The sequence below is a fragment of the Podarcis cretensis genome, assembly GCF_951804945.1.
Source record: "Podarcis cretensis genome assembly, chromosome: 3".
Taxonomy (NCBI): domain Eukaryota; kingdom Metazoa; phylum Chordata; class Lepidosauria; order Squamata; family Lacertidae; genus Podarcis; species Podarcis cretensis.
This window is the reverse complement of record NC_137172.1, coordinates 40,966,739-40,992,360: the sequence shown is the minus strand read 5'-3', so window position 1 is coordinate 40,992,360 and position 25,622 is coordinate 40,966,739. Positions and strand designations below refer to the sequence as shown.

At 42.9% G+C, this 25,622-nt stretch overlaps 1 protein-coding gene across 4 annotated transcripts in view; it reads right to left on the bottom strand.

Annotated features, from left to right (window-relative positions):
- LOC307212308 (zinc finger protein 318-like) overlaps window positions 1–25,324 on the bottom strand; it is a 28,002-nt gene extending 2,678 nt beyond the window's left edge. For 2 of the 4 annotated variants that reach the window (XR_013836943.1, XR_013836944.1), the window contains exons 1-6: window positions 25,022–25,324; window positions 22,631–22,803; window positions 17,636–18,188; window positions 13,453–14,862; window positions 12,075–12,174; window positions 11,515–11,787 (exon numbers count right to left, since the gene is read on the bottom strand). Coding sequence is in view for 2 of the 4 variants with exons in the window: in XM_079969477.1 (XP_079825603.1) it covers window positions 11,540–11,787; window positions 12,075–12,174; window positions 13,453–14,862; window positions 17,636–18,188; window positions 22,631–22,803; window positions 25,022–25,309 (2,772 nt within the window). In the remaining 2 variants the exon portion in view is untranslated. Of the gene's footprint in view, window positions 1–7,234; window positions 7,733–11,514; window positions 11,788–12,074; window positions 12,175–13,452; window positions 14,863–17,635; window positions 18,189–22,630; window positions 22,804–25,021 lie in introns of those variants that run through there. The other 2 variants (XM_079969477.1, XM_079969476.1) reach the window with 2 other exon arrangements.
- Between the last annotated feature and the right edge of the window lie 298 nt (window positions 25,325–25,622).

Here is a 25,622-nt window from a genome sequence, read left to right as displayed (position 1 = left end):
TGTGTTTTATTCTTAGCCAACCTAAACTTGGTACATAAGCATTTCAGAGCTCTGGTACTTTTTTCAGTATGGAAGCAATGATGTCATTTGACAGAAACTCCTTGTTCCAACAAGTGAATGACATGATAACAAGGTTTTCTGGGGGGTTTTTTATATAAAAAAAGTTAGATCAGCATAGAAGCCACAAAGAGGAAAACAATCAAAAGAGGCTGGGTACTCTCTCCCCTCCTTTTTATGGGGTTCCTATTTCCCATTAAGAATTGAAATTAAACTGTGATTGATGCAAATGATGTCTTTCTCCACTTTCCCAGATGAAAAGAGGCATGCTCTCTTCCACCAGCTGCAGAATGGCTGTATATACCACTAAAACACCTGCTAACTGCTTTGTTTGACCCTGACACACACCACAGAAACCCCTGCCCTTTGAGTAAACTGATGGGTTCTGAACAATATCCTAAGGCAATAGTAGGCATATGTCAAACCCCAAACACAGCAACCAGCTCTGGCATGTGGTGGTGTTGGAGTGCTGTACATGCAATATTATGCCATATTATTTGGCTGATTTTTGACACGTAATCAGCCATGCAAACATGATCTTGGTAACTCATTTGAAATCGAAATATGTCAGTGTCTTATCAAACTGTATCCCTGTCCTTTGGAACTTGTCAGAGGGATAGTATAACTGGCTAAGGGCACTATCTAACACAATAATGGAAGGAAAGGGCTTTTGGAAGTTTGTGCCCAATAATCAGTTGGCTTACTGCCCAGTCAGAAGTTCAGCAAAACGATTAAAATTCCTGCAGCAGACAAACTCTATCGGAGGTTGTTTTAATTAGTAAGCACAAATGCACACACTCGATACAGTTGCTTCAAGAAGGGTTCTCTCTCCGAGCCTTGAGAGGGTTTTCAGTCTTTGCTTCAAGTTCTCAGCAGGTCGAAAGTCCAAAGTTGCCAAAATCCTGCAACTTCAGTCTTCTGTTTCTTCTTTGCAAGTCTTTACAACTCTCCCCAACAATCCTTCACCATTCTCCGCCACCACGAAATTCTGTAATGACAACTTCTGATATAGACCAGAACTGCATGCCAGTATGCACAGCGACAGAGATCAGACAATTACGAGTAATCTGGGGGGCAGGGGATCCTTTTCTACCAACTCATGGAAAATTAACTAATGACTTAAAAAGGTCCACCTGACCCACCATCATACAAAGGACAAAATACATGACTTGGCTAGCAACTTGAGGTGGTGACCTTCTGTAAGCGCAATAAATATGCAAAGTTTTCAGATATACGGACTCCATATGAGGATCTATTTGCTTGAATGAATGAACCTGGGATTGATCTGGATGACCAGGTGTGCCCCCTCCATCAAAAAACTACACACAGAAAGTAGGGTTTTGTTTTATTATGGTTTATTACATCTTGTCTGATTGCATTCCCCGTTTCCCTTAAAAATATAATATTTATATGACTACAAATAAAAGGACAGGAAGCTGAGATCCAAAAGGCCCCCAGACCAAGCAGAAACCCTGCTACAAAGTTTAAGAGCCAAGCACAAGAAGCAAAAATGGGAAATGAGCTTTAGCACAGAGGTGTGGTCTCTCTCCGATTCCTTCACTCCATGATACCCTTTGCTTTATGACTGCCTATTTCTCTCTCTTCATTTCTTTCCATCCTATTTCCCAACTAAAATTGTGCTGCATGTGGCTGGGGTCCAACCCTTTGTACTATGTCTTCTGTACACCACTTAGAGGTGACAGCAGATTAAGTGGTATATAAATTGTCAAAATAAAATACAGTTTTGTATTGATGAATGACAGATTGGGGGTAGAAACCTGCAGAAAGCTTTCCACTGCTTTAGGGCAGGGGTTGGCAAGGTTTACCGCGCCTGGGCCGGTTCACTCCAGCGGAGATCCCTCCGCGCCCATGATTTCCAGTGTCTGCACAGGTGCAATTTCCAGCGTCGGTGCAGACGCGATTTCCGGCGCCATGGAAACGTGTCCCCGCGCCACACTGCTTTAGTGCAGCGCGTAGGGACTCGCCAAGTGGGTGGCTCAGTTCAGGGGCGGCTCATGGACCAGTTAAACAACCCCTGTGGGCCACTTGTTGCCCATGGGCCTTAGGTTGCCAACCCCACAAACATTCCATCAGCTTGTATTTGGACATATGCCGAAGACCATTGTATTACAAAGAGTTACATGTGATGCACTGCAAATTTTCCCTTTGAATGTCCTCAGAGGTGCACAGGCCTGGACCTAGCACTTGCAAGAAGTTACACTAGCACAGCTTTGTAGAGATCCGTAAGAGTTAATCACTGCTTGCTAGAATCAGCACTTATTCTAGAAAGCCTATCTGACCAACAGCGTGGGAGATATGGGACCATGTGTCCTTTGGAGGCCTGGCAAGCTGGATCCCCACACATTAACTCAGTGCTGAATAGAGTAGCAGGTGAAGATCTTCACCATCACATCCCTTTGTAGTCCACCATTTGTTCTGACTGTTCTGACCTTGCAGACAAGGTCATGGGAAGATGACATCAAGCACAGGTGACCAAGCGTCACCGGCATTCCCAGATATTTTCCAACGTGCAAGCCCAGTTATGGGCAGTAGGAATCTCAGTGCAGACCTATAAGGATTCAACCCATTGTTTGCCCAAAAAGGGAAAGTGATTCTCCAACCATAGGTGGAGCTGCAAGATGTCCGTTTCCTCTTGCTTTGTTCCTTATTTAACTCAGCCTGTAAATAAAGCCTGTTAAAGAGCGACTTTAGTGGTCATCATTGTCCATCTTTGGCAGAACACACCACAAGCATTTCTGTTTGCCTGACAGAAAGAGCTGCCCCTCCCTTCCTGTGTGCTGTTCTGGGAGTTTCCCTAACTCTCCCCACCTCCAAGTCAATTTGGGGGGGGGGGGGCAAAGGGAAGGCAGGGGAACTTATTGCACCAGCAGGAACCTTGCACTGTCTCCTGCTAGCTACATAGTTGAATTAGAACTACATGGTTGAATGTCCTCCTCAAAGGGGTCCATTCTTCTGCCGTAGGACTTTGCTTTGTCAGTCTTCCTGGATCTCACAGTTCTTGCACGGATCGCTGCCCTCCAGAAAGACAGTTCAGCCTGCTTCAGAACTGAGCCAGACTTGGCTTGACCAGTTTGCTTCCATTCTGTTCCATGGCTCTCCTGTAGACCCTATGTTCACAGCAAAAATTATTCCCCCCAAATGTGAACTGAACAACTCAGCACCTTCCAAAACAAGTTAACACCATGGGTGGACAAACAACCACTGGCCAAGTGCAGAAACCTACCCAAGCTGAATTGCTACTAGATTGGTACTCCATTCCAGCCTCATAAAGATTCAGAAAGTGTGTATCAGACTCAAAGTCTACAGTAATTTTGCAACATCCTTCCATTATCTTTTGCATCTTGCCTCTGCCTCTATTGATTAACTAAAAGTCAAACACCTCTGGGCATATCTCCTTCCAAAGCGCACTCATCTAGCAAGAATTGGATTCAGCAGCATGTTAATGTGAAATCTCCTACCATACTTGATGCACCTCCTGAGTAAAACCATGCTTTTACTAAACACATATTCCAAGAGTCTCATGTATTAGGATTAAATTATGTTATCAATGCATGTTGGCAGATTTACTCAATGACTCACACAGGTCTTTTCCAAGACAGAAATGATGTTTATTGAGCACACCAAAACAAAATATATACATCCATTACAGAAATGAGGAATAGCTCAGCAAATTATGTGCCTGCCAACATATTCATTATCAAGGAGAGGATCAACAAACCAATGTCCCCTCCTTTGAGACCTCTTAAATGCATGTTAACACTTTAAATATCCATTGACACATCAGAAAGTGGCAACATGCTATTGTTGTTTTTTCATCGGCGTCTCCTCGCTTTTTGTGTAACATCCAGCCTGATCGAGAACTCAAAAGGTTTGCTACAAAGAGGACTGTAAAAGCAAGAGGGATTTCCCCCTTGCTGTGATACCTCCGGCTGCCTGCTTCTCTGGAGGTAGCTGAGGAATCCAGCTTTGCTCTTGCTCCACCACAGCCCAAGGAGGTGTGACTGAGTCAGGACCCAATTAGGGGGCAGCACACAAGAACTGGAGAAAGCTGAGGTTTCACAGCAAGTACAGAGTTGGTTGGGGGCATCAGTTAGAAGCACCTCTCTGCCATGCAAATGGCTGTGTCCTGATGACTTCTGATTGGCTAATGTTGCCAATCACAAGGAAACTCTGGGTGAGGGATGAACGTCCTCTCAGGCTATTTTCAATGGAAATTGCTAAAAGCTCATTCTCCAAGAGAAGGAATTGCTTGAAAAAACTGTGAGCTGCAGATCAAGGTGGGACCTAGCAGCACAGTGATTGCTGACTGGATGCATGCATATACAGTGGTGCCCCGCAAGACGAACGCCTCGCAAGACGGAAAACCCGCTAGATGAAAGGGTTTTCCGTTTGGAGGCGCTTCGCAAAACGAATTTCCCTATGGGCTTCCTTCGCAAGACGAAAATGTCTTGCGAGTTCCTGCAGGTTTTTTCCCCTCCCCCCCCCTTTTCTAAGCTGCTAAGCCGCTTATCAGCTGATCCGCTAAGCCGCTAATAGCGCTAATCCACTAAGCTGTCAATGGGCTTGCTTCGCAAGACGAAAAAACCGCTAGACGAAGAGACTCGCGGAACGGATTAATTTCGTCTTGCGAGGCACCACTGTACACCTTGCAGCTGACTGGCCAGTAGAGCTAGAGACTGAAAATCGACTCCAGTGAGACTGATCATCATGGTCGATGCTGGGGGCAGGGTAAAGACGTAGGAAATTCTGGGTTTATTTAAATGACTTTTTTCATTTCCGTTTGAGCAACGTAAGAAAAGATATAAAGACCCACCCCCTCACCAGAGCACAGTCACATTTCAAAGTAATTCAGTATCATGTAAATATTTCCCGTCAAATAAAAGTGTCCTTCCATAAATCTTCATGAGCTGTAGGTGGATTGTAGTCATGTTCTGTTGTCAAAGCATACAAAAAAACCAAAACCATGTTGTATATTTGATTTAGCATTGTTCCTCAGGTCTTGAAGTTGTTGTTGCCTTTTCTATTAAAATTAAGTCCCAAGCTTGCATAAACCACACTTCAAACAGGTCAGCATTTGAGGTTCTCCAGTGTCTAGCAATGGTAAGCTGTGCTGCCACGATAAGGCAGGTAAGAAGATCCATTTGAGTAAGGTCCTGGGCATCCGCAGCAAAAATGGAGAGAAGAGCAATCTTGGGGTTCAAAATAATCACCTCTAGAAGTGCCTTCATCCTAGATCGCCAGAAAATAGAAGCCCTTCTTTTGGTTGTTTGAGAATATGGGCACTGACCTCTCTTACTTATTTGAGTAAAAAGGTAAAGGTAAAGGTACCCCTGCCCGTACGGGCCAGTCTTGACAGACTCTGGGGTTGTGCGCCCATCTCACTTAAGAGGCCAGGGGCCAGCGCTGTCCGGAGACACTTCCGGGTCACGTGGCCAGCATGACATCGCTGCTCTGGCCAGAGCCAGAGCCAGAGCCAGAGCCGCACACGGAAACGCCGTTTACCTTCCCGCTGGTAAGCGGTCCCTATTTATCTACTTGCACCCGGAGGTGCTTTCGAACTGCTAGGTTGGCAGGCGCTGGGACCGAGCAGCGGGAGCGCACCCCGCCGCAGGGATTCGAACCGCCAACCTTTCGATCGGCAAGCCCTAGGCGCTGAGGCTTTAACCCACAGCGCCACCTGCGTCCCAACTTGAGTATGGACTCTCAAGAAAAAAAAAACATTAGAACCTGAACTCCTTCTTTGAATTGCTAGTAGCTCTCTTCTCTCAATCACATTTCTCCAATCCATTCTGTCTCCTATACCTTCAAACACCTAGGAACCCATGCACAACTGCTACCCCCCAAACTGAACATTTAGCCCTCCAGATGTTGAACTACAACTTTCATAATCTCTGATCATTGCCCATGCTGGCTGGGGCTGATGGCAAGGCTAACGTCATCTGGAAGGCTACAAGTTTCACATCCATGGGTTACATCTCAATTACCAGGCACACCATATGTTTCGGTCTTCTCTCTGTTCTACATATACCTGCTAGAATCATTTATGACTATGGTACTTTAAACTCTGCAGTTTCCATTTACACACTCTAATTATTAAACTGTTTCACTCTGTAATTACAAAACCCTTTCCCAGTACTTTTATCTAAACGTATAATGGCATGGGAGAAATGAGAGAATGCTGCAGGAGCCCAAAGCACATTTGGCAAGGGGTCAAGCAATCATTGCCTAACACCACCATCTGGAGTCAGTTCCAACTCAAGAGGGCCTAACCAGAAGGCTGCCATGGTTGAAAGCCCCTGAAACATCAATGGTGTTTTGAGACAAGACATTGTGCAATGTTTTCCTCTGTTTCCTGTGGTTTTTTCATGGCATCCACACCATCTTGTCATCCTTTTGCAAACATCCCACAATGTTTCTTCCTTTCATCCATAACTTTATGTATGGATGCCTCTTTGCTCTTTTACCCTTTACGATTATTTGGCTATGGTTTTGATTTGGGTAAATGACAATTCCAGAAAGCTATCCTTTAATCACAGCTCTTCTCTTCTGCTCTCACCTGATCACACTATCCATGCAATTTTGTTTCTTTCCATTACTGCCAGGCATGTTACTACTTTTATAATATTGCAGAGATCTCTTTACTAAAGACTTTTGCACAGTGTATATGCACAAATTTCTGCAGCTCTATTATTTATTTTTTGAAAAATTGCAATTTAAGGTTTCCAGCAATTCTGTTAGCACTTTATAATGAATGACCATAATAAATGTTCCAACTTTTAGTAAAAGGAGGTATTTGCCAGTTACATTGTGTGCATGTGTCATTGTACAGAAGACATAGGCTGTTTTTCAATCACACAATACAAATTATTGTGATTAGAAATGAAGTACAGTCGGAAAAGGAGAACTGACTGTGGCCAATCAGAATGTCAAAGTTCTGAAATACCAGCATTCCAATTTTTTAATCTTTTTTTAAGCACATGCAGGTCTATGAAATACATGCATTCGTGGTCAGGAAACACATGAGTGGAAAAGGGAAGTGATAGATATGATGGATGTGGTGCAAAGTGTGAATTGTTTTGTTCCAAACACATCTTGGCATGATCCACTCACTGGTATAGACTGGAAATAGAGTGATCAAATAAAATGAACACAAAAGTTTGACATGGTATGGATGGTAACTTTTAGTTCCACAGTCTCAAAAGGAAAAACAATGTCCTTGTTCACAAAAAGCCTTGCCTCTGGAAGCACATCAATATAATCAACAGGGTCACACTTCCTCATCTTTCAGCAAATCCAAGTTAAGAATTGGAGTATAAAACCAAATACTTTCAGTTAATAAAAGAAAAATCTCCATTCTACTGTATCAAATGCCTCTTTCTCCACTGCTTTTTCTATAAGTACTTTTTATTGGTTTTCATATACATATAACAAAATATAACTAGACAAATAAACATAATCATAACACCCCTCCCCGAAGTCTCTCCAGATATCTGGTAAGTATTCATGTCCCTATACTATTTGTCCCTCTTTTCATTTTTCTGCAGGATGCTCTGATGTTATTCTTCCAGGGTTGCAGGGCAGCATCTGTCCGCAATGAGGTCATCTTCTCCAACTGAAGTATCCAACTATCAAGAAGTATACATGGTCACAACATCTAGATTTGTAATGATGAAGCAGATAACATATTTTGTAGACCCCTTTCACTAGTACACACAGGTCCCACTATTGGAACACTTGTTATCAAAAATTTCAGTTATACCCAAACTGCTGATTAAGATATCTGAACAGCTGGAGCTTGCCCACTTCCTTACTTGTTCATGCTCTGCTTGTTGCCAGCAGCCATTTTGAGCAGAAACCATGGAGGGACGGAGAGAGATCAGACAAATCAGGGAGCAAGAGAGATTGAACAAATCAGCTTTTCTTTTGTTTGGTTTTGCTGATTGGCTGTGGCAGTTTCAGGCATAAACCAGGGAGGGATTGAGATTGGACAAATCACAAATTAAAAATGTTCCCATAGGAAGTAATGGAAATCACCAGCTTTGTCATGTGAATGCTGACCTAACAAATTATTTTCTTGTTCAGAGGAAGGCATTGCACTGGGAAAGCAGGACCTGCGTGTATATGAAATGCATGGCCATCAGATGGCATAAAAGGCATCTGTTTTTTACTTTCCTTTCAGTATAGGTTATTTTCTCAGCTATAGCTAATCTCCAAACAGTTTTTTACTATAGGTCTACTCTCCACTGCTTCCATTGGCCTGGCAGGTAAGTAGAAGCAGAAGCTAAATGGATTTTTAAAAGCTTGTTCCTCAGCTGCCTGCTCTCTTGTCTTCTGAGCTGCTCCTCTAGGCATGCTGAGCCTGGCAGCAGTACACCTGTTGCCAGAAGAAGCCAGTTTCCTTGGTGGACACTGACAGTATCCAATTGGCACGTTTCAAATAGTTACACATTGTATGCACAGGAAACCATGTGTTAAAGTCTTAATTATGCTAGATAAAGTGGGAAACAGATGCCTATAAGAGTAACTCACTGTCAAGATATGGATTTTTCTGTGGCCAGGTTGTTACAGATCAGCAGAAAAACCAGATTGTACACAAAATCCTCTATAAAATGAATCTTTTAAAAAACACAAATCTATACATAATTTTTAGGATTGCAAAAATCACTATGCACAATAATCTGTTTTAGAAAATTTCAGTTGTTGGCTAAGCAAGTGTTAAAATAGATCATTTTACAATTGTATCTTTCTGATTATATAATGTAGCAATCTGAGTAATCTATACGTGTACTTCTAATTATACATTTAGAGTCCTAGAATGCACAATGGCAGAATCATTAACAGCTGAAATGATTATAAAAGGCTTTCTGTACCAAACATGTTGATTTAATACAGATTTGCTGATTGTAAAATCCAATCCTTTTTGTTGGTATATTTATGATGCTTGTTTATATTTTAAGCATTTTTACCCCGATATTCAGCCATAAAAAGCTTCTAGGATGTTTATTTTTACTAACAGCACAATAGGACTGCAGCCCCAAACACCTTAATGAGAATGGTAAGGTAAAGGACCCCTGGATAGTTAAGTCCAGTCAAAGGTGACTATGGGGTTGCAGCGCTCATCTCACTTCAAGCCGAGGGAGTCGGCATTTGTTCACAGACAGCTTTCCAGGTCATGTGGCCAGCATGATTAAACTACTTCTGGCGCAACAGAACACCATGATGGAAGTCAGAGCACATGGAACCACTATTTACCTTCCCGTCGCAGCAGTACCTATTTATCTACTAGTACTGGTGTGCTTTCAAACTGCTATGTTGGCAGAAGCTGGGACAGAGCAATGGGAGCTCATGCTGTCAGGCGGATTCAAACCGCTGACCTTCCGATCAGCAAGCCCAAAAGAATCAGTGGTTTAGACCACAGCGCCACTCATAATTAACAATTGTTTGAATACTTGGAATGGCTGCAACAGTCACATTTTATTGCTTTTGTCTCCTATGATGCAAATTCCTCGTAACAATGTGAATGATGTCTCACTGTCACTTGGTTCTCATAACACTTGTAAAACTGGGCTTTGCAATAAGACTTCTCTTAATCTGTCTTTTGCATTCTGTTAATGTTAAATGATCAGTTTGTTATTAGTCAGTTCTTGAATATCCAAAGGGCAACTGAAACACAAACCAATGTAGTTTCAATGTTTTTCTTTTAAAGAATCCCCCTCCCAACTTCTTTATTAAAATATGAGAATGGTCTAAATGTTCTAGTACTGCTATGTACAATTTTATATCATTACCATTTATATTATAGTAACTATTGTACTTGAAACTGTTATGATAGTTTCCCTCCTACCCATAATCCTGCTGGTCACTTCTCTCCTCGTCCCCTGGATCAGCCCCACCCCCATGCACACAGAAACAGAGAGAAAATGTGTGCACACATATACATTGCTAATTTGAGTAAAAGTCCAATTTAGTAGAATTAATATGAGTCTTAAGCACTGAAGAGGTTAAAGAGGAAATGGGAAAGAAGGTGACAGAATTACATCTGGGTTGACAAGTCTTTCTGAGCTCTTTCAGTGGTGGGGACATAATTGGATAAAGGTTTACAGCAGAGGGCTTTTTCTATTTAAAGTATTTGCTGCTATAGCAAAGCCAGAGCAAAGCAAAGCAGTGCTGGTACTCTGAATCCTCTATGGGGCTATACCACCCTACATTTAAGTTACAACTTATAATCCTTCTAAGTGCACTGGAGGGAAGGGTGAAGTACGGAGCCATGTTTTCTCCTCACAATGTTTACTGAAGGATGCTACATAATAACATAACATCCTTTCTGAGATGCATATAAGGTGATATAGTCCTAGAGAGAAGAGTTGGGATGGAAGGATCTATCAATTTTGGTTCTCTGTTCCCATTTTTCTAACCTGAAATGCAGTTTCTACAAAGATTTGCTATTAAAATAATAATAATAATAATAATACATCAGCACTTTAGTGTGCATTTCTTCTAATTAAGAGATTTTTGTATGCAGTTCTGACTAATGGACACATTTTTGCAATTTCCTCTAATATCATGTGTACGCTATTTTTACTAATATCTTAATTTTTATGCACTTTCCCCCAACAGAGGCATTTTTTAAATATATGCATTTGGTTGTTTGGCTGGAGAACTGCATTGCAAAATTTGGGTATGGGTGAAATTTAAAGGATGGCTGTGTTTCAGTTTTCATATTGTTTTGGAAAGTGAGAATTTGATAGATTCAGCATTCAATGAGAACTGATCAAATTTCTCTCCTATCCCCTAGTCAAGTTTTTTATGTTGTGAACAACACTGAGATCTATAGATTTAGAGCAATATGCAAATTTAATGAATAAAACAAAACAAAACGCCACTATTGATTTGCTACAACAGTAAAAGCTATTTATAAAAAGGGGTGGTGCAGGGGAGAGAACTCTCTGCTGCTACCTTTTACATGTGAAAGTCTCCTACCTCTGAAAGGCTTCTGAGTTTTGACAGCCCATTGCTGGGAGTGAAAAAAGTTTCTCCCATCATTGCAGTCTGACAACAGAGCTGTGAAGGAGGGGGGAACTGTAGATAATGATTTAGGATTAACCTTGAGCAGCTTAGAAAATTTAGAGATATCTTACCTTCTATTTCTGTGAATTTGGTAGAGTTGTTATATTGTATCAGCATTTAATTTAAACCAAAGACCCAAGAGACAAAACTTCTTAACAACTATTTTACTTTCCTTTAGACATAAAACAGTAATTCACAACATAGGACTCATAAAATAGGAAGTTAATTGAAGACTTCCTGGTTTGTTTATTGGCTTGTACAAAGGGAGAAGCGAAGGGGATACATGCATGGGCAAAAGGCTCATTTATATCCAGACTAATTAAGTAATTATTATCTGAACTCCCTTGGTGAGTGCACCTGTTATTTTACCTGGATTGAGTTGCAAGTTATCTCCTCATTTTTTTCCATTTTCTGACTTGTCTTTTTCTGATGAGTCTTTATTTTCAGAAGACTGCTTCCAGGCTTTCTTAAAAATGTTAATCCCCAAGATCAGAGCTACCTTATCAAGCTCAGATTGCTTTTTATCTGCCGCATCAGCATGCATCTGTAGTTGAGCAACTTCCTTTGCTATCTTCTCTCGTAGTTGGTTCACTTCCACCAGCAAGGGATCTTTTGCCTTACGCATCTTGCGCATCATCTCCCCTAAGCCAGTCAAAGTGGTAGAGTGGAAAGCATAAGAAAATCATTAATACATGCAAAATTATTTTGGGTAATCAATTATAAGGTACCATTTTGGTATACCCAAAAGACAGAAGCAGGGTTTGCATTACTGTATGAAGAACTGACAGTTACTTGCAATGATTTGGGTTGCACCCTAATTAATTCACTGTTTAGGATAATACCCTGAGATAAAAACAAATTATGCAATGTCCAGCACCACCACTTTAGAGGATAGTAGGGGAAAAGGAAGAATACAATGAGTGCAGTACCTTCCTGTTTTGTAAGTCTGTTTAACTCAACTGTCAGATAATGCAGTTTCTTCTGTCGTGCTTCTTGTTCAGCCTTCAATTTCCCTCTTTCCTCCATTACCTAGAAAGGTTTGTGAAGGGAAGGAAGTATTAAAAATCCCCCTTTCATGGATTACAACCCAACTAAAACTACAACAATCATTGAAAGTAAATATTTTCATCTTATGCTTGCTAACTCAGCCTGTGATTCATTGCACCCAGCTCCTAACATACTAAATGCCACTAAACATGAAACATACTAAAACTTACTAAAGCTTAAAAGCATGCAGGTCCTGCTTTCTGAACAAAATGCGTTCCCAGGAAATCATTTGTTAGGCGTATGTTCACATAATGAGCTTATGATTTTCAGGCGTATGTTCACATAATGAGCTTATGATTTTCATTATTTCCTATGGGAACACTTCTATTTCGTAATTTGTTTGATCTCTCCCCCTCCCTCCCTGGTTTCTGCCCAAAAGGGCTGCTGCTGACCAGCAAAACATGAAGTAGGCAAACTCCATCTGTTTGGGTATCTGAATTTGCTGCTTGTGTAGTGAGGTTTGGGTATAATTATTCATGTTTGGCTGAGATTTCAGTTACCAAGTGTTCCAATAGCAGGACCTGCATGTAGATTGTATCCTTAAAGAGAGACTGTTTAAGACCTTAGGGTGAAGGGCAGGTAATAAACAACAACAACAATTAACAAGGTGTGTCTTGCCACAGTACCATAAAAACAGCCATTAGATAGCTCAAGACATTAGAGGTACATCCTGTTCAAAAAAACTATACGTAATCCAATGTCAAATAAAAAGTGCAGAAAAAAGTTAAAATAAAATTGTATGTGCTTTGAACTTCTGTAAAACGGCAGACCTTAAATCCAAGAATGTAATCTTAAACAAGGAATCAATTCTGCACTTGGTTTCATATTTCATTATGTGTTAGGAAAAGATGTGCAGTAGAAAAAGTATTACAGTGGTACCTTGGGTTAAGAACTTAATTCGTTCCGGAGGTCCGTTCTTAACCTGAAACTGCTCTTAACCTGAGGTACCACTTTAGCTAATGGGGCCTCCCGCTGCTGCACAATTTCTGTTCTCATCCTGAAGCAAAGTTCTTAACCCGAGGTACTATTTCTGGGTTAGTGGAGTCTGTAACCTGAAGTCTGTAACCTGAAGTGTCTGTAACCCGAGGTACCACTGTATATATTTTTAAACTACAGTATAAGGCATTCAGAAGTAAGTCTATAAGGATACTATCCACTTCTCAATAGCAGCAACTACATTGCTGCTATGTGGAAAAGGAAATGTGGTAGAAGGGGGGGGGGGGAGGAAGATACATCTGCTTGTAAGATAAACATTCTCACCTTTTTTTTCTGAACAGCTCGATTTCTATCATCAGGTATTTTTTCCTTAGCGCCTTTGGGGGTAGGCTGAGGGAGCAATTTGGAATGAGGAGCAGAGAAAGGGGTTTGAACCATCATAGATGTATTTCTTTTGATATCGCAAGTCCTTCGTGTTGTGGAAATTGTCTGAATAACTCTGACGTTGGAAACTGAATGATTTGGTGGCACTGTTGGAGTACCGTACTCAGGTGCATTTGGAAATTCAGGATCAGCCTGCTGGGGAGGAGCATGCGTGGCCCAGCCAGAAGCTGCATAAGTGAAATACTGTCCATATGGATTATAGCCAGGAGGGGGCATTGTGGGAGGTGGGTAGTTTTGTGGCAGGTGAGTTGCACCAAATGGTAAATAGAATGGAACACTATACTGGGGATATACGGGAGCAGGAAACATATGAGGAAGACAAGGTGGGGCAGATGGAATTGGAGATGCCATGGGAACAGCTTGCTCTTGTGGGAAATGATAATCTTGCCTTACAATTTTGCTTTCAGTGTGCTTAGAATGTGAAGCAGGAGACATCTCTTTAGATGGTGGGAAATAATCAGGAGAGGGAGAGTGGCTCCACCTTGACTCTGGATAATGAGTGTCACTTTTACTGCAGTGCCTTTCCTTAAACTCCATAGATTCTTTCCTAGGTTTATGAGAAGCCACTGAACGACAATCAGGAGAATGAGATGCTTTCTTCCCATGGAGTCGTTCCTGAGTGCGGGCAGCAAGCTTACCAATTTCAGCCACCCCAATGTCAAGACCAATAGTTTTGAGCAAGTCATAAATTTTCTCATGCTCTGGTCTGGATTCTTCTAAAGTGTCTGATTTTACAGACAGACTAGCAGGAGGAGAGTTTATTTTCTTCCTTCCATGTTCTTTATCACCACTCAATGTTATCCTTTGAATAAAAATTGAGTCATCCCCATTATCACCATAAAGAAACTTCTCTTCAGCCTCAACATCATCAAGGAGGCTGTTCCTTCTCTTTTCTTGAGTGCTGGAAGAATCTGTTTTCATATTCAGAATGTGTGAAAAGCCATTCCCATCCTGGCTGGCTCTTTCATGGGGAAGCAAGAAGTAACTGTGCTGGTCTTCATGCTCTGATGTGGACTCATGACACTCTCTCTGATTCAAAAAGCTCCCAAAATTCTGTTTATAATGGGAAATGTTTTGGTTTTGGCCAGAATGCAGCTTCCAATTATGCACATTGCCTTCAGATGTTGTATTTGCAGGTTCTACATCTGCATTTTTATTGAACTGTTTGAGGAATTTCACCTCCTCAGTTGAAAAAGGAGCAATGCTGTTGGTTCTCTGGGGAAAAGGAGGATCATCTGAAAGAAGAGGGGGCTCTTTGAGAGAGGCAGAACTGCTAGAAAAGACTTCAGGCTAAAAAGAAAGAAATTGCCATTTGTTACTACATTTTGCAAGGAGGCTAATCACTTTCCCAATCTATTAAGACAGACATAACTTTAATATAAAGGGTTTATAGTCAGTAGTTCATAACACTAACGAAAACTGTAAGACAAAGATAAAAATGGAATTGAAAGAGACAAAATAGTTCCTAAATACCACACTGTTACATCTGCATAAGATGGCCATTTTGATTAGGGATGGGCCATACTTTAAGAATGTGAGAACAGTCTGCTGGATCCAGCCAGTGGCCCACCTAGCCCAGAATCCTGTTCTCATAGTGGCCAACTAGAAGCCCAAGGGAAGCCCACAAGCAAGAGCTGAGAGCAACAGCCCTCTGCCCACCTGCAGTTTCCAGCAACTGGTATTCTGAAGCATACCACCTTCAACACAACAGTGAAGGCAGAGCATATCCATCAGGGTTAGCAGCCACTGATAGCCATAACCTCTGTGAATTTGCCAATCCTCTTTTAAAGCCACCCAAGTTAGCGGCTATTACTGCCTCTTGTGGGCAGGAATTCCACAGTTAAACTATGTGCAGTGTGAAGAAGTACTTCCTTTTGTCTGTCTTGAATCTTCCAACATTCAGCTTCCTTGGATGTCCATAAGTTCTAGTATTATGAGAAAGAGAAAACTTTTCTCTAGCTCCTTTCTCCATGCTGTGCATAATTTTATACACTTTTGTCATGTCACTTTCGCTGCCGACAATCAACACTCCTGCCTGATCGTCTTTAATAGGGCACTGGAAGAGAAAGTGACCGATTATCCCCCACTAAAGGCCAACCCTGGCTTGCAACACTGATCTAATGAGCTATAAAACTGCCAGTACAGCGAGGTAAGATTTGTCAGCTTGATACCTTGGTAATAGCTGTGCAATTCTTGCCCATACTCAAGCCAACCCTCATTCACAGTGAGGGCAATGAGAGGGCTTTGTTTTCCCTGAATAACACTGTCATTTAGACAAAGCTGAGGGGCTATGCAGTACCCTGAGAATCATTCTGCGATGCCTGATTTGCTGAGATTACACAGCAATAATAGAGGAGAAGAAAAACCATGTCAAATGAGTAACTGAGGAGCAACACAGTGGCTGTGGACAGGGACAAACATATGTAAAACAATACCTCTGGAGATTTGAAATCAACATTTTCCACCAAACCCAAAGTGTTTTTGCACCAAAACATTCACAAGCAAGCATTATGTGCAGCTCTGGTTATGGCAGCTACAAAAAGATAATTCCCACAGGCATATTGTTACTATTATCAGAAACGAACTGATTTTTTCATATGATGAAACCCTGAGATATAGAGAGCAGGATGCCAAAAAGGTACTTGCCACATCATAGTTGGCACGGTTTTGAAAAGCATTATTTATTTACAGTATTTAGTATTGGAACCACCTGCCAAGGTGCTCTCTCTCCACAGCTACACAACAGAAAAACAATCCAGTCATGATAGTATGAAATGTCACCTGTTCAGAGCATTCCATACCAGTTTGAGAGAATGTTTGCAGTCCAATCCAACTAGGTAATTCTAGTATTAAGATTCTTGTATTAGGTTCAAGCAGGTTAAAAAAATGCACAACATGGTAAATGTACTGCATAAATTGCCAACTCTTCAATTTCAGCCTACACACAGATGTGAATAATAGTACCCTTATTTTGTTTGCATTCAACCCATTCAAAGTGCCATTAAATGGTTCAAAACAAATCCCAGATGTACCATTCCAAAAACCACTTTATTTTGGTGGTCTTGACTATTCTGATTTTTCTACTGTAGAGATAAAAAACCCCATCATGTCCAGATTAATAATAACAACAATAACAATAATAATTTATTATTTGTATCTCAGCCACTCTGGGCATCTTCCAGCATATATATAGAAACATAGTAAAAAATTAAACCTTAAAAAGCTTTCCTATACACGGCTGCCTTCAAATGTCAAGGTGTTAAAACATTTCTGGCACCTTGCCACAGGTTCTATCTATAGGAGAAAAACATTACACATATACAAGTGGGAGGCTCTTCTGTGTGATAGCATCACAGCTACAGAATGTACTGCCAAGGATAGTGAATCTGGTGCTCGAACCAGGTAAAAATGTTTTTGTCACCCAGCCACTGCAAATTGTTATATTATCTAGCAGAATAGTTCTGCCATTCTCAACTTTATTGTATTCTCGGTTGTTTTAGATTGTAGTACAGGTGGCGATTACCTTGCACCTGTCTACCTGACATGTGACCACCAAGACATGCGCTGCTTTCAGCTTTGGAAGGGAGCAAAATGGGCTTACGCACAATTGCTGACATGCACAATGACTTGGAAAGCAACCCCCACACTAACAGGGAATCGCCTGTATTTAAATTCCTATGTATACTACCTGGAAATCTGTTTCTGGAAAGCTTAGAGTTTTTTTTAATAAGTAAGGATTTTGATTGTGTGTGAATTTTAAAGCTATATGAATAAGCTGAATGAAAACTTTTGAAAGGTAGAATTGCTCATGAAGTGGGATGCTCTAAATACCAAAACTAGTAAAATGTCCTCATTCCAAGAAAAATGGGATCCAATATGCTGATTATTCTACAAGTTATACCAAACAAACTCCACAACTGTGAGGGAAGCCTGGATATTATTCTGAGGGTATTTGTTCCAGAATTAACAGAGATTAAGTTAAATAATAAAATTTAAGATTCAATAAAAGAGCAGTAAAAAGTGTAAAGGACAGTTTAACCAGAGAGAGAAATACATGCCAAACCTGCACCGAAGGATCATCCCTGTGTTTCTTCAGAATAGATTTTTTGGGCATTGCTGTTAATTCATTAGGTCTATAAATATATTTATGTTCAGGGTCTTGACTGCAATTTCTGCTCAGCTCCTCCTCTTTGCTTTTTCTCCCAGCATATTCAAGTACACGTAAATCCACATCGTGAAATGGCAGGCTTGGGCTCTTACTAGGATCTTGTTTGCAAAAGTTCCACGTCCCAGACAAGAAATCCTCAGGCTCTATGTCTATCTTAAGCAGTCTGTCATCTCTGTCATGTTTAGGAAGTTCTAGGTCTTGCCCTGTATCCTCTGATGGCTTCCCAAGTAGCATTCTATACCTTTCCGTTTCCCTTGGGAGATATTGTAGATGGTTATAGCTGGTGCTATAGTCTGATTGATGGAGGAAATCGTCTCTAAAGCGATAATCCTCATCTTGTCCTGTATTGAAAGGTGAAGAAGGAGTTTCCTTGCTCAAGGAATATCGCTCAATGCTTTGAGGGCGTGGAAGGCCAATGCTAAATATTGGACCATCAGCCAAGTCATCCCTAATAAGAGAGGTACAGAACAAAATCAGCAACTTGGAATAACCCCCCCTGAACTCCAGCTGGCATAAAGTGCCCTTTTTTATGACAACTCAATACTTCTTGCCTTGAACCCAAGATGGCTGGTTCTGAAGATTTTATATACTCAGCAATAACTTCACCCCTTGACAGTCCAAACTATGCTGCAGTGAGTGAAATAATTCATTTCAGAAGTCTTGTTATTTATGAGCATAGGAGACATGCAACAGGAACAGAAGGAACAGAAGCCCAAACTTGAGAGCACTCAGGTTCCAGTTTGTCTACTTATCTTACACAAAAGGCCTGCATACTTCAATTATTTTATGGTGGATTTGAACAACACACATTTAGGGTTGTGTTTAGCTTTTTTAGATGGTCTCATTAAAAAAAAAAGAACACAAATGTCTTGCTGGCTATCTAGGGGGAAAGTAAGCAACAGAACATTTTGGTATGTCTTACAGTAGTAGAATTCCCCCTTTCATCAGCAACAATATTGTAGTTCCAAATTCAGCAAAGTTTCTCACCCACCACTCCTCAAATAATTTCCTTCACATACTGTTTTCTGCATGTTACTTTAGCAAAAAAAAACAGAACAAAAAAACCCCCTCAGAATTACTACTGAAAATAACTTCCATGCATGTTTTTAAATGAGGATTGCTGAAAGCATTGAACCTAAATACATGTGTTCATCACACTCAGCCTGCTGAACGCTTTCCCAACAATAATTGTGAAGAGATCTTCATGCACCTAACATGTCAAAAACAGTATGAAGCAAAATATAAAAATATGGAAGACAACTTCCTTATCAGTTCAAAGCAGTGTTCAAAATTAGCCAGGCACCAGGCGCATTTTGCCCCTGGCTTTTGACCACTTGCAACCAAGTGAAGATGCCTGGGCACCAGGATGGCACCCGACATCACCATCTGGGGATCATTGGATCTGGACTGTTTTCTCACACTAATATCCCACTAATACCCTGTAAAATTTTATCAGCTACATTTTATCTGCACAATCGGAATGAATTTCTGGAACCAAATTGCTTTTTCTGTGCAGCCTGAGCAGGAACAGTCACCATTAAGAAAAAGACGTAAATTTAGGTCAATATGTGGACTATCCCTGGATCAAGTGACTTTTCTTCTTCCAGTTCTCAAAGCTCTTAACCTAGCTCAAGGTAGTCAGAAGTTTAACTCAGAATCAATCATGGTCAGTCCATCATTTGAAAACTAAGACTGGAGCTGTCTTGCCCTAAAATGGAAACTAGGCATTCCATTTTGACGACAGCAACCTTGGTTTAAGGAACCATTTGGGAACCTAGCATATATATCTAATTTTCTAATACTGCAGGAGAGTAAGATCTATAATGGGAAACTGGATTCAACTGAAAAAAAATGTCCATCAAGACACAGACCTATACCAGCTCAAGCTATTATAAGCCCTTAAAAAAGGGGAGCGGGGGGCGGTTCATAGGATCAAGCTATCAGTTGGAAAAAAGTTATACCGTATTTTTCGCTCTATAGGATGCACTTTTTCCCCTTCAAAAATGAAGGGGAAATGTGTGTGTGTCCTATGGAGCGAAGAAGCCATAGCCCCGCGACCCTCTCCCAGCTGGAGAGGTGACGGGCGGCTATGGCAGGAGCCTCTTTAGCTGCGCGCCACCTCTCCAGCCGGGACAGTGCGCACGGGGCTAAAGAGGCCCCGCTTACCTTCTCGCAGCTGGAGAGGTGATGCGCGGCTATTGCAGCAGCCTCTTTAGCCGCGCACCACCACTCCAGCCGGGACAGCGTGTGCGGGGCTAAAGAAGCCCCACACGACCCTCTCCCAGCTGGAGAGGTGACACGCGGCTATGGCAGCAGCCTCTTCGCTGCACGCCTTTCCGCTGCTCCCCGACCTGCTCTTTGGGGCTGGTGGTGGGCTTCCCCCCGCCAGCCCCAAAGAGCAGGTCGAAAGGAACCTGAAGGCGACTGAACGCACCTTAAACGGCACCTTGTTTTAGAGGGGGGAAACAAGAGGGGGGAAATTCTCCCCCTCTCTGCGCAGCACCTCCTGCCGCTTCGCTGAAGGGGCACTGGGCAGAGAGAGGGAGAATTTTTTTCCCTTGTTCTCCCCCCTCTAAAACAAGGTGCGTCCTATAGTCCGGTGCGTCCTATAGTGCGAAAAATACGGTAATTTGCATTTGCACCACGACAGAGTTAAAATCACTTTAACAGTATCCTGTTAGCAGAGACACTGAGCAATGTGCCCAGCAATAAAATACTGGCCAAAGTTTATTGAACAAATCAAACTCTAGCACAGGGCTGTCTTAAGCATATGCGGCGCAGGGGTGCAAAGATCCGCCCGGCGCCCCTCCCAAAGTTGCCCAGTTGCCAACCTTTTTTTAGGGGGGGAACCCCAAAGTTGCTGACCTTTTTAAGGAAAGGTTCCCCAGAGTTGTCAGGCACCTGGTTGGCGAAAAGAGGCGAAGCTGCTCACTCTCTTTCTCTCTCTCAGGGAGCTGCCGCCAGCGCACTTCCGAGTCCCAAAGTCGGACCGAAGTGGAGAAATGCACAGGAAAGGCGAGCGGTGGCAACCCTTTGGCCCACCTGTCCCTTCCACCACCCAGGGCAGCATGAGGAGGGGCTGCTTGCCTGCTGCTTCCAGCGTCGGAGGAGCGAAGGGACACCGCTAAAGCCGAGGCGGGAAAGGCGTGCTGAGGAGAATGCTGCTTGCCGCCTTTTCTGTCGCTGCTGTTGCCGCCATCTCTTGTCCTCCTCCTCCTCCTCGCTGGGCGCGTGTCTGTCTGCTTGCCCACCCACCTGCTTGCTTGCTCTCTGGCTCCCGGAAGAGCCCACTGCAGCGCTCCGACCAACAGACGGGCTCTTCCCGGACTCAACTCTCGAGCCCTGGACTCTCAGCCTGGCGCCCCTGAGAGCCTGGCACCCGGGTGCCCTGCACCCCTAGCGCCTATGGGTAAGACAGCCCTGCCCAGCTGAAAGAAAGAAGTTTTGCCTTTCGACAGGCCTTGTTGACAGCAGTCTTAGATTCAATGAAACAGCCACAAGAAAATTCACTCACAGCTAGACAGCTTACCAAAGCAGCTACTACCTCAGTAAAGATCATGCCACCCGCCCTGGTCACAACTTACCCCCTCGTCTAGATGACTTACAGACACCATAATTAACCCTTAAATTACACACTGAATTATCTCTGCTGTTATACTTCCATATTCTACATACTAACAGCAAATTAATAATGGATCTTCTGTAGCCAAAATGACCACCCAAACATTAAGAGGTGGCTATATTTTGGCTCAGGGAAATCCCAATATTTGCAGATGCACAAAAAATATTTTCAAAAACTCTAAGGAGAGACATAAGGAAATAACCAGCCCAATGAAAACTGAGTAAGCTCTGTCAACATGGAATATTGTGTGAGTGTTGGGGGCAAAAGCACAGGACACTGGTGGGGGAGCGAAGAGGAATGGAATGGAATAACTGAGAGAACCCTGATCAGCAGCACTCTATGTGGCAACATTTTCTTGTGGGTCCAATTTGGGTTTTCCTTATTCTAGTGTTGATATAGCTTTAACACTTTCATACTGAACAATGAAACTTCCCCGTTGCTTCTACTTCTAGAAGTGGCTCTAGAAGTAAAAGCAACGGGGAAGTTTCATTGTTCAGTGTGAAAGTGTTTTACAACTTCTGTCATTCATGCAATTATCTTTCCTAAATATACCCTTTTTCATTTACATGTCTCTGTATATAACCCTATTCTAAATAGAAACCTGCTGTTGGGGATCTGAAGAAGAAATTTCACCCCTAAAAATGGATTAGGAAAACAGGATGTTTGGGCAGTGAAAGCAAATTATAATATAGATCTTCACACAGCTTCTGTACCTGCAGGAACATGTGAGTTTAAAATAGCAGCTAAATTGTCATGAGGTAACAAGAAATTTACTAAAAGGGTGTTTCGTCATTTTGTTTTTCAACTGGGGTTCATTTTTAGAAAAGAAGCTGTTTCAGTTCCACATCTACTCTCACGGCTTCCTCAGAATCCACTGAAGACAAAACAGTCAGAAAAATTCAAAGAAGTAGATGTAAAAACTAATGATTTCAATCAAACAAAAGGTTTTCAAAACTGAGCTATGTACTTTTTATCCATCTCCATCCTGCTCTTATTTATAAAAAGACTGTATGAAATTAAACGGAGACATGTTTTCAATACCTCTCTTTAATTCCTAATATTTTAAATCCATACCAAGGGAGGTATTAAAAATATGTCAATAAGAGAGCTAAATATGTCTGTCCTATATGTGAGATTCCCAACATGTCCTATACATTTCCTACAACGTCTTACAATCAGGTTGTGGGGTTTTATATTACCCATGGGACAAGTACCAAGAAAGATAACCAAGGTTAATTATGAGAGACTGGCCTTCAGAGAAGCCTTACCTGTTCCCATCACTCAAACTTGGAGAGCGTTTGTCTGGAGAGTGAGAGCGCTTGCCCGGAGAGTGAGAGCACTTGCCCGGAGAGTGAGAGCACTTGCCCGGAGAGTGAGAGCGCTTGCCCGGAGAGTGAGAGCGCTTGCCCGGAGAGTGAGAGCGCTTGCCTGGAGAGCGTCTCTACAATTAAAATAACAAGACATCAGAATTCTTACGGCCAAGTAAGTTACTATGGGGCAGGGGGTTCATGATGCTATTTAAGAAATAAGCCAATATTAATGCAGTATGCAAATTTTACTACAATTGATGTGGATTTGAAAAACACTACATGCATCTAATGTTTATGTGCAGTGAAGACATCTGATAATATGTACACCAACAATGTAATGAGACAATGCAGCTAAATTGACAATTGTACCATTTAGAAGAATAAGAAGCCTCCCAATTTATTGTCAGTGACATAAACCACCAAAAAACCACTGTCCACCCCCATTTTTCACAGAAAAGCGGTCAATTCTAGGAATGGGTTGTTTCTTAAAATGAATTAGTAATGGAACAGGGGGATAGCCCATCAGTCGAATAGGGCACTTCCAAGTTCTAATAGACATTTTTAGATAGGTGAACTTATCTCTTGGAAGCATTTTTCTCCTCACTCTGCTTCCTCCTGCTATCTAGATAATCAAATCTCAGTTTATTAAGCCAAGATATGTGCAGAGTCACAAATCCACATGCAGCTTGCTCAGCTCCCTGTTCCCAAAGCCAGGCATCAAAACTAACAGCAGTGTACTGTTACATCCAAACACTGGCTTCCAAACAAGACAGGAACTGGAAGCAAATTTTATTTCAATGGCTTCATTTTCTAGCCTCCTTGGAAGCCATTGACTAGCTTTCCAATTATTTGTTAACAGAATAACTATGGTTAACTGGTTTCCTGGCATGTTTCCCACTTGAACAAAGGGGGCAGGGGACCAAAGAGATTGCATGCGGGTTCAGTAAATTGATGCATATCTCAGCTCATTAATCATCCAAATGCAGCCTCTTTTCTTCTTCATCTCTCCCCCAGCCTTTAAGATCTTTAAGTATTTGGTTATTGACAAATATGAAAAGTGAAGCACAATCACTTCCAAAGGCTAATCTTCTCTGAAATTCACAGTTTGATCCTAACCATGACTATCCATTAGCTGTGTTGATTTTGGTTGAAATAATTTTCAAGTAATCCAACCAGGTTTTAGGCGCCCAATATGCCTTAGCAGCCATCCTACTTTTCAAATTCATTCAACGATCCACGAACCTTTGGTAAAAATAAACCTAAGCTCCTCCCCACCACAAGCCAAGTCTACAGGTATTGCCTTAACCTGTTAAGCGTATTTTGTGTGCGGGCAAAAATCACCGGCCACTTTCCTTCATGTAGAAATGAAGGAAAGAAAGGAGTGTGCAGCTCAACCTGAGATGGGCCTACTCAGAAGTCTTACTAAATCCAAGGTGATTTCCTCTCAGATGTAGGATACACAGGGCTGTTGCACATTTAATGTTTCTCTCCTTTGAGGCAAAGCTTCCCCTCCAGCTGTCATTAAGCCTTTCGACCTCCTTCGCATCACCACAGAGCCAAGGCTGGGATCGCAGGTAAGATTGCTTAGGGATGCTCAAGGTTGCTGGGCGCATGCCCAGAAATGTGGGCCATGATATTATATATAACTAAGTTGGGGGCAGGAAAACGGCTGGCTATTCCAGTAAGTGGCAGTTAGGTGCGAGAGATGGGGGATGCTCCTTGGGGAAGGTACAGTGGTACCTCGGGTTAAGTACTTAAATCATTCCGAAGGTCCGTACTTAACCTGAAACTGTACTTAACCTGAAGCACCACTTTAGGTTGGGGCCTCCTGGTGCCGCTGCGCCACCACAGCACGATTTCTGTTCTCATCCTGAAGCAAAGTTCTTAACCTGAAGCACTATTTCTGGGTTAGCGGAGTCTGTAACCTGAAGTGTATGTAACCTGAAGCGTATGTAACCCGAGGTACCACTGTACTGAGGCAAGCGGGCGGCCGTTACCCCTGGACGCTGGGGAGGCGGAAGAAGAAGAGTTTGGATTTGATACCCCGCTTTATCACTACCCGAAGGAGTCTCAAAGCGGCCAAGATTGTCCTTTCCCTTCCTCCCCCACAACAAACACTATGTGAGGTGAGTGGGGCTGAGAGATTTCAAAGAAGTGTGACTGGCCCAAGGTCACCCAGCAGCTGCATGTGGAGGAGCGGAGACGCGAACCAGGTTCCCCAGATTACGAGTCTACCGCTCTTAACCACTACACCACACTGGCTCTCGGAGGCGGCTTAAATTCGCTCAGGCCGGGCCAATTCCCCAACCCGTAACCCCCTCAGCCTCCGCCGCCACGGGCAGAGCGTACCCGACTACTGCGGCGCGAAGGCGGCGACCGGCGCGAAGAGCGTCCGCTGGAGGGCGAGCGGTGCCGGCGGCGGCTCCGCGGAGACCGGGAGCGCGAGCGCGAGCGGTGCGAGCTGCGGCCTCGAGCCGAACTGGAGCTGGATCCGCTGGCTTTGGACCGGCTGGAAGACGGCTTGCTCGAACGGCTGCTGCTGGCGCGGTGCATCACGACAACAGCAGTGCCTCCGCCGCCGCCAAGGCCGCTCTCGCTAGCTCCCTGCCCAGCCCCCACCCCGCTCTGCGCACGCATCAACTGCCCCCGCTCCTCGCGCGCGCACGTAGCACCGGACGCAAACGCAGCTCGCGCGGGGCTGGGTGGGCGGGCCGGGAAGACGCTTCCTTCCGACGTCCTTACAAAATGGCGGCGGCGGAACTCGAGTCACGTGGCCTTTGAGCCTGCCCGGGGATGTAAGGCATCCTCCCAGACGCTAGAGGCCGCTGGGGGGGGGAGCAAAAATATATCAGTGGGCTCCGTCCGGCCTGGTAACTCAGAATTCATAGAGAGAGAAAACGTGTAGAGCAATATACCCTGAGTTTCCCGTTCTCCTTTTGATGTGTTCTGT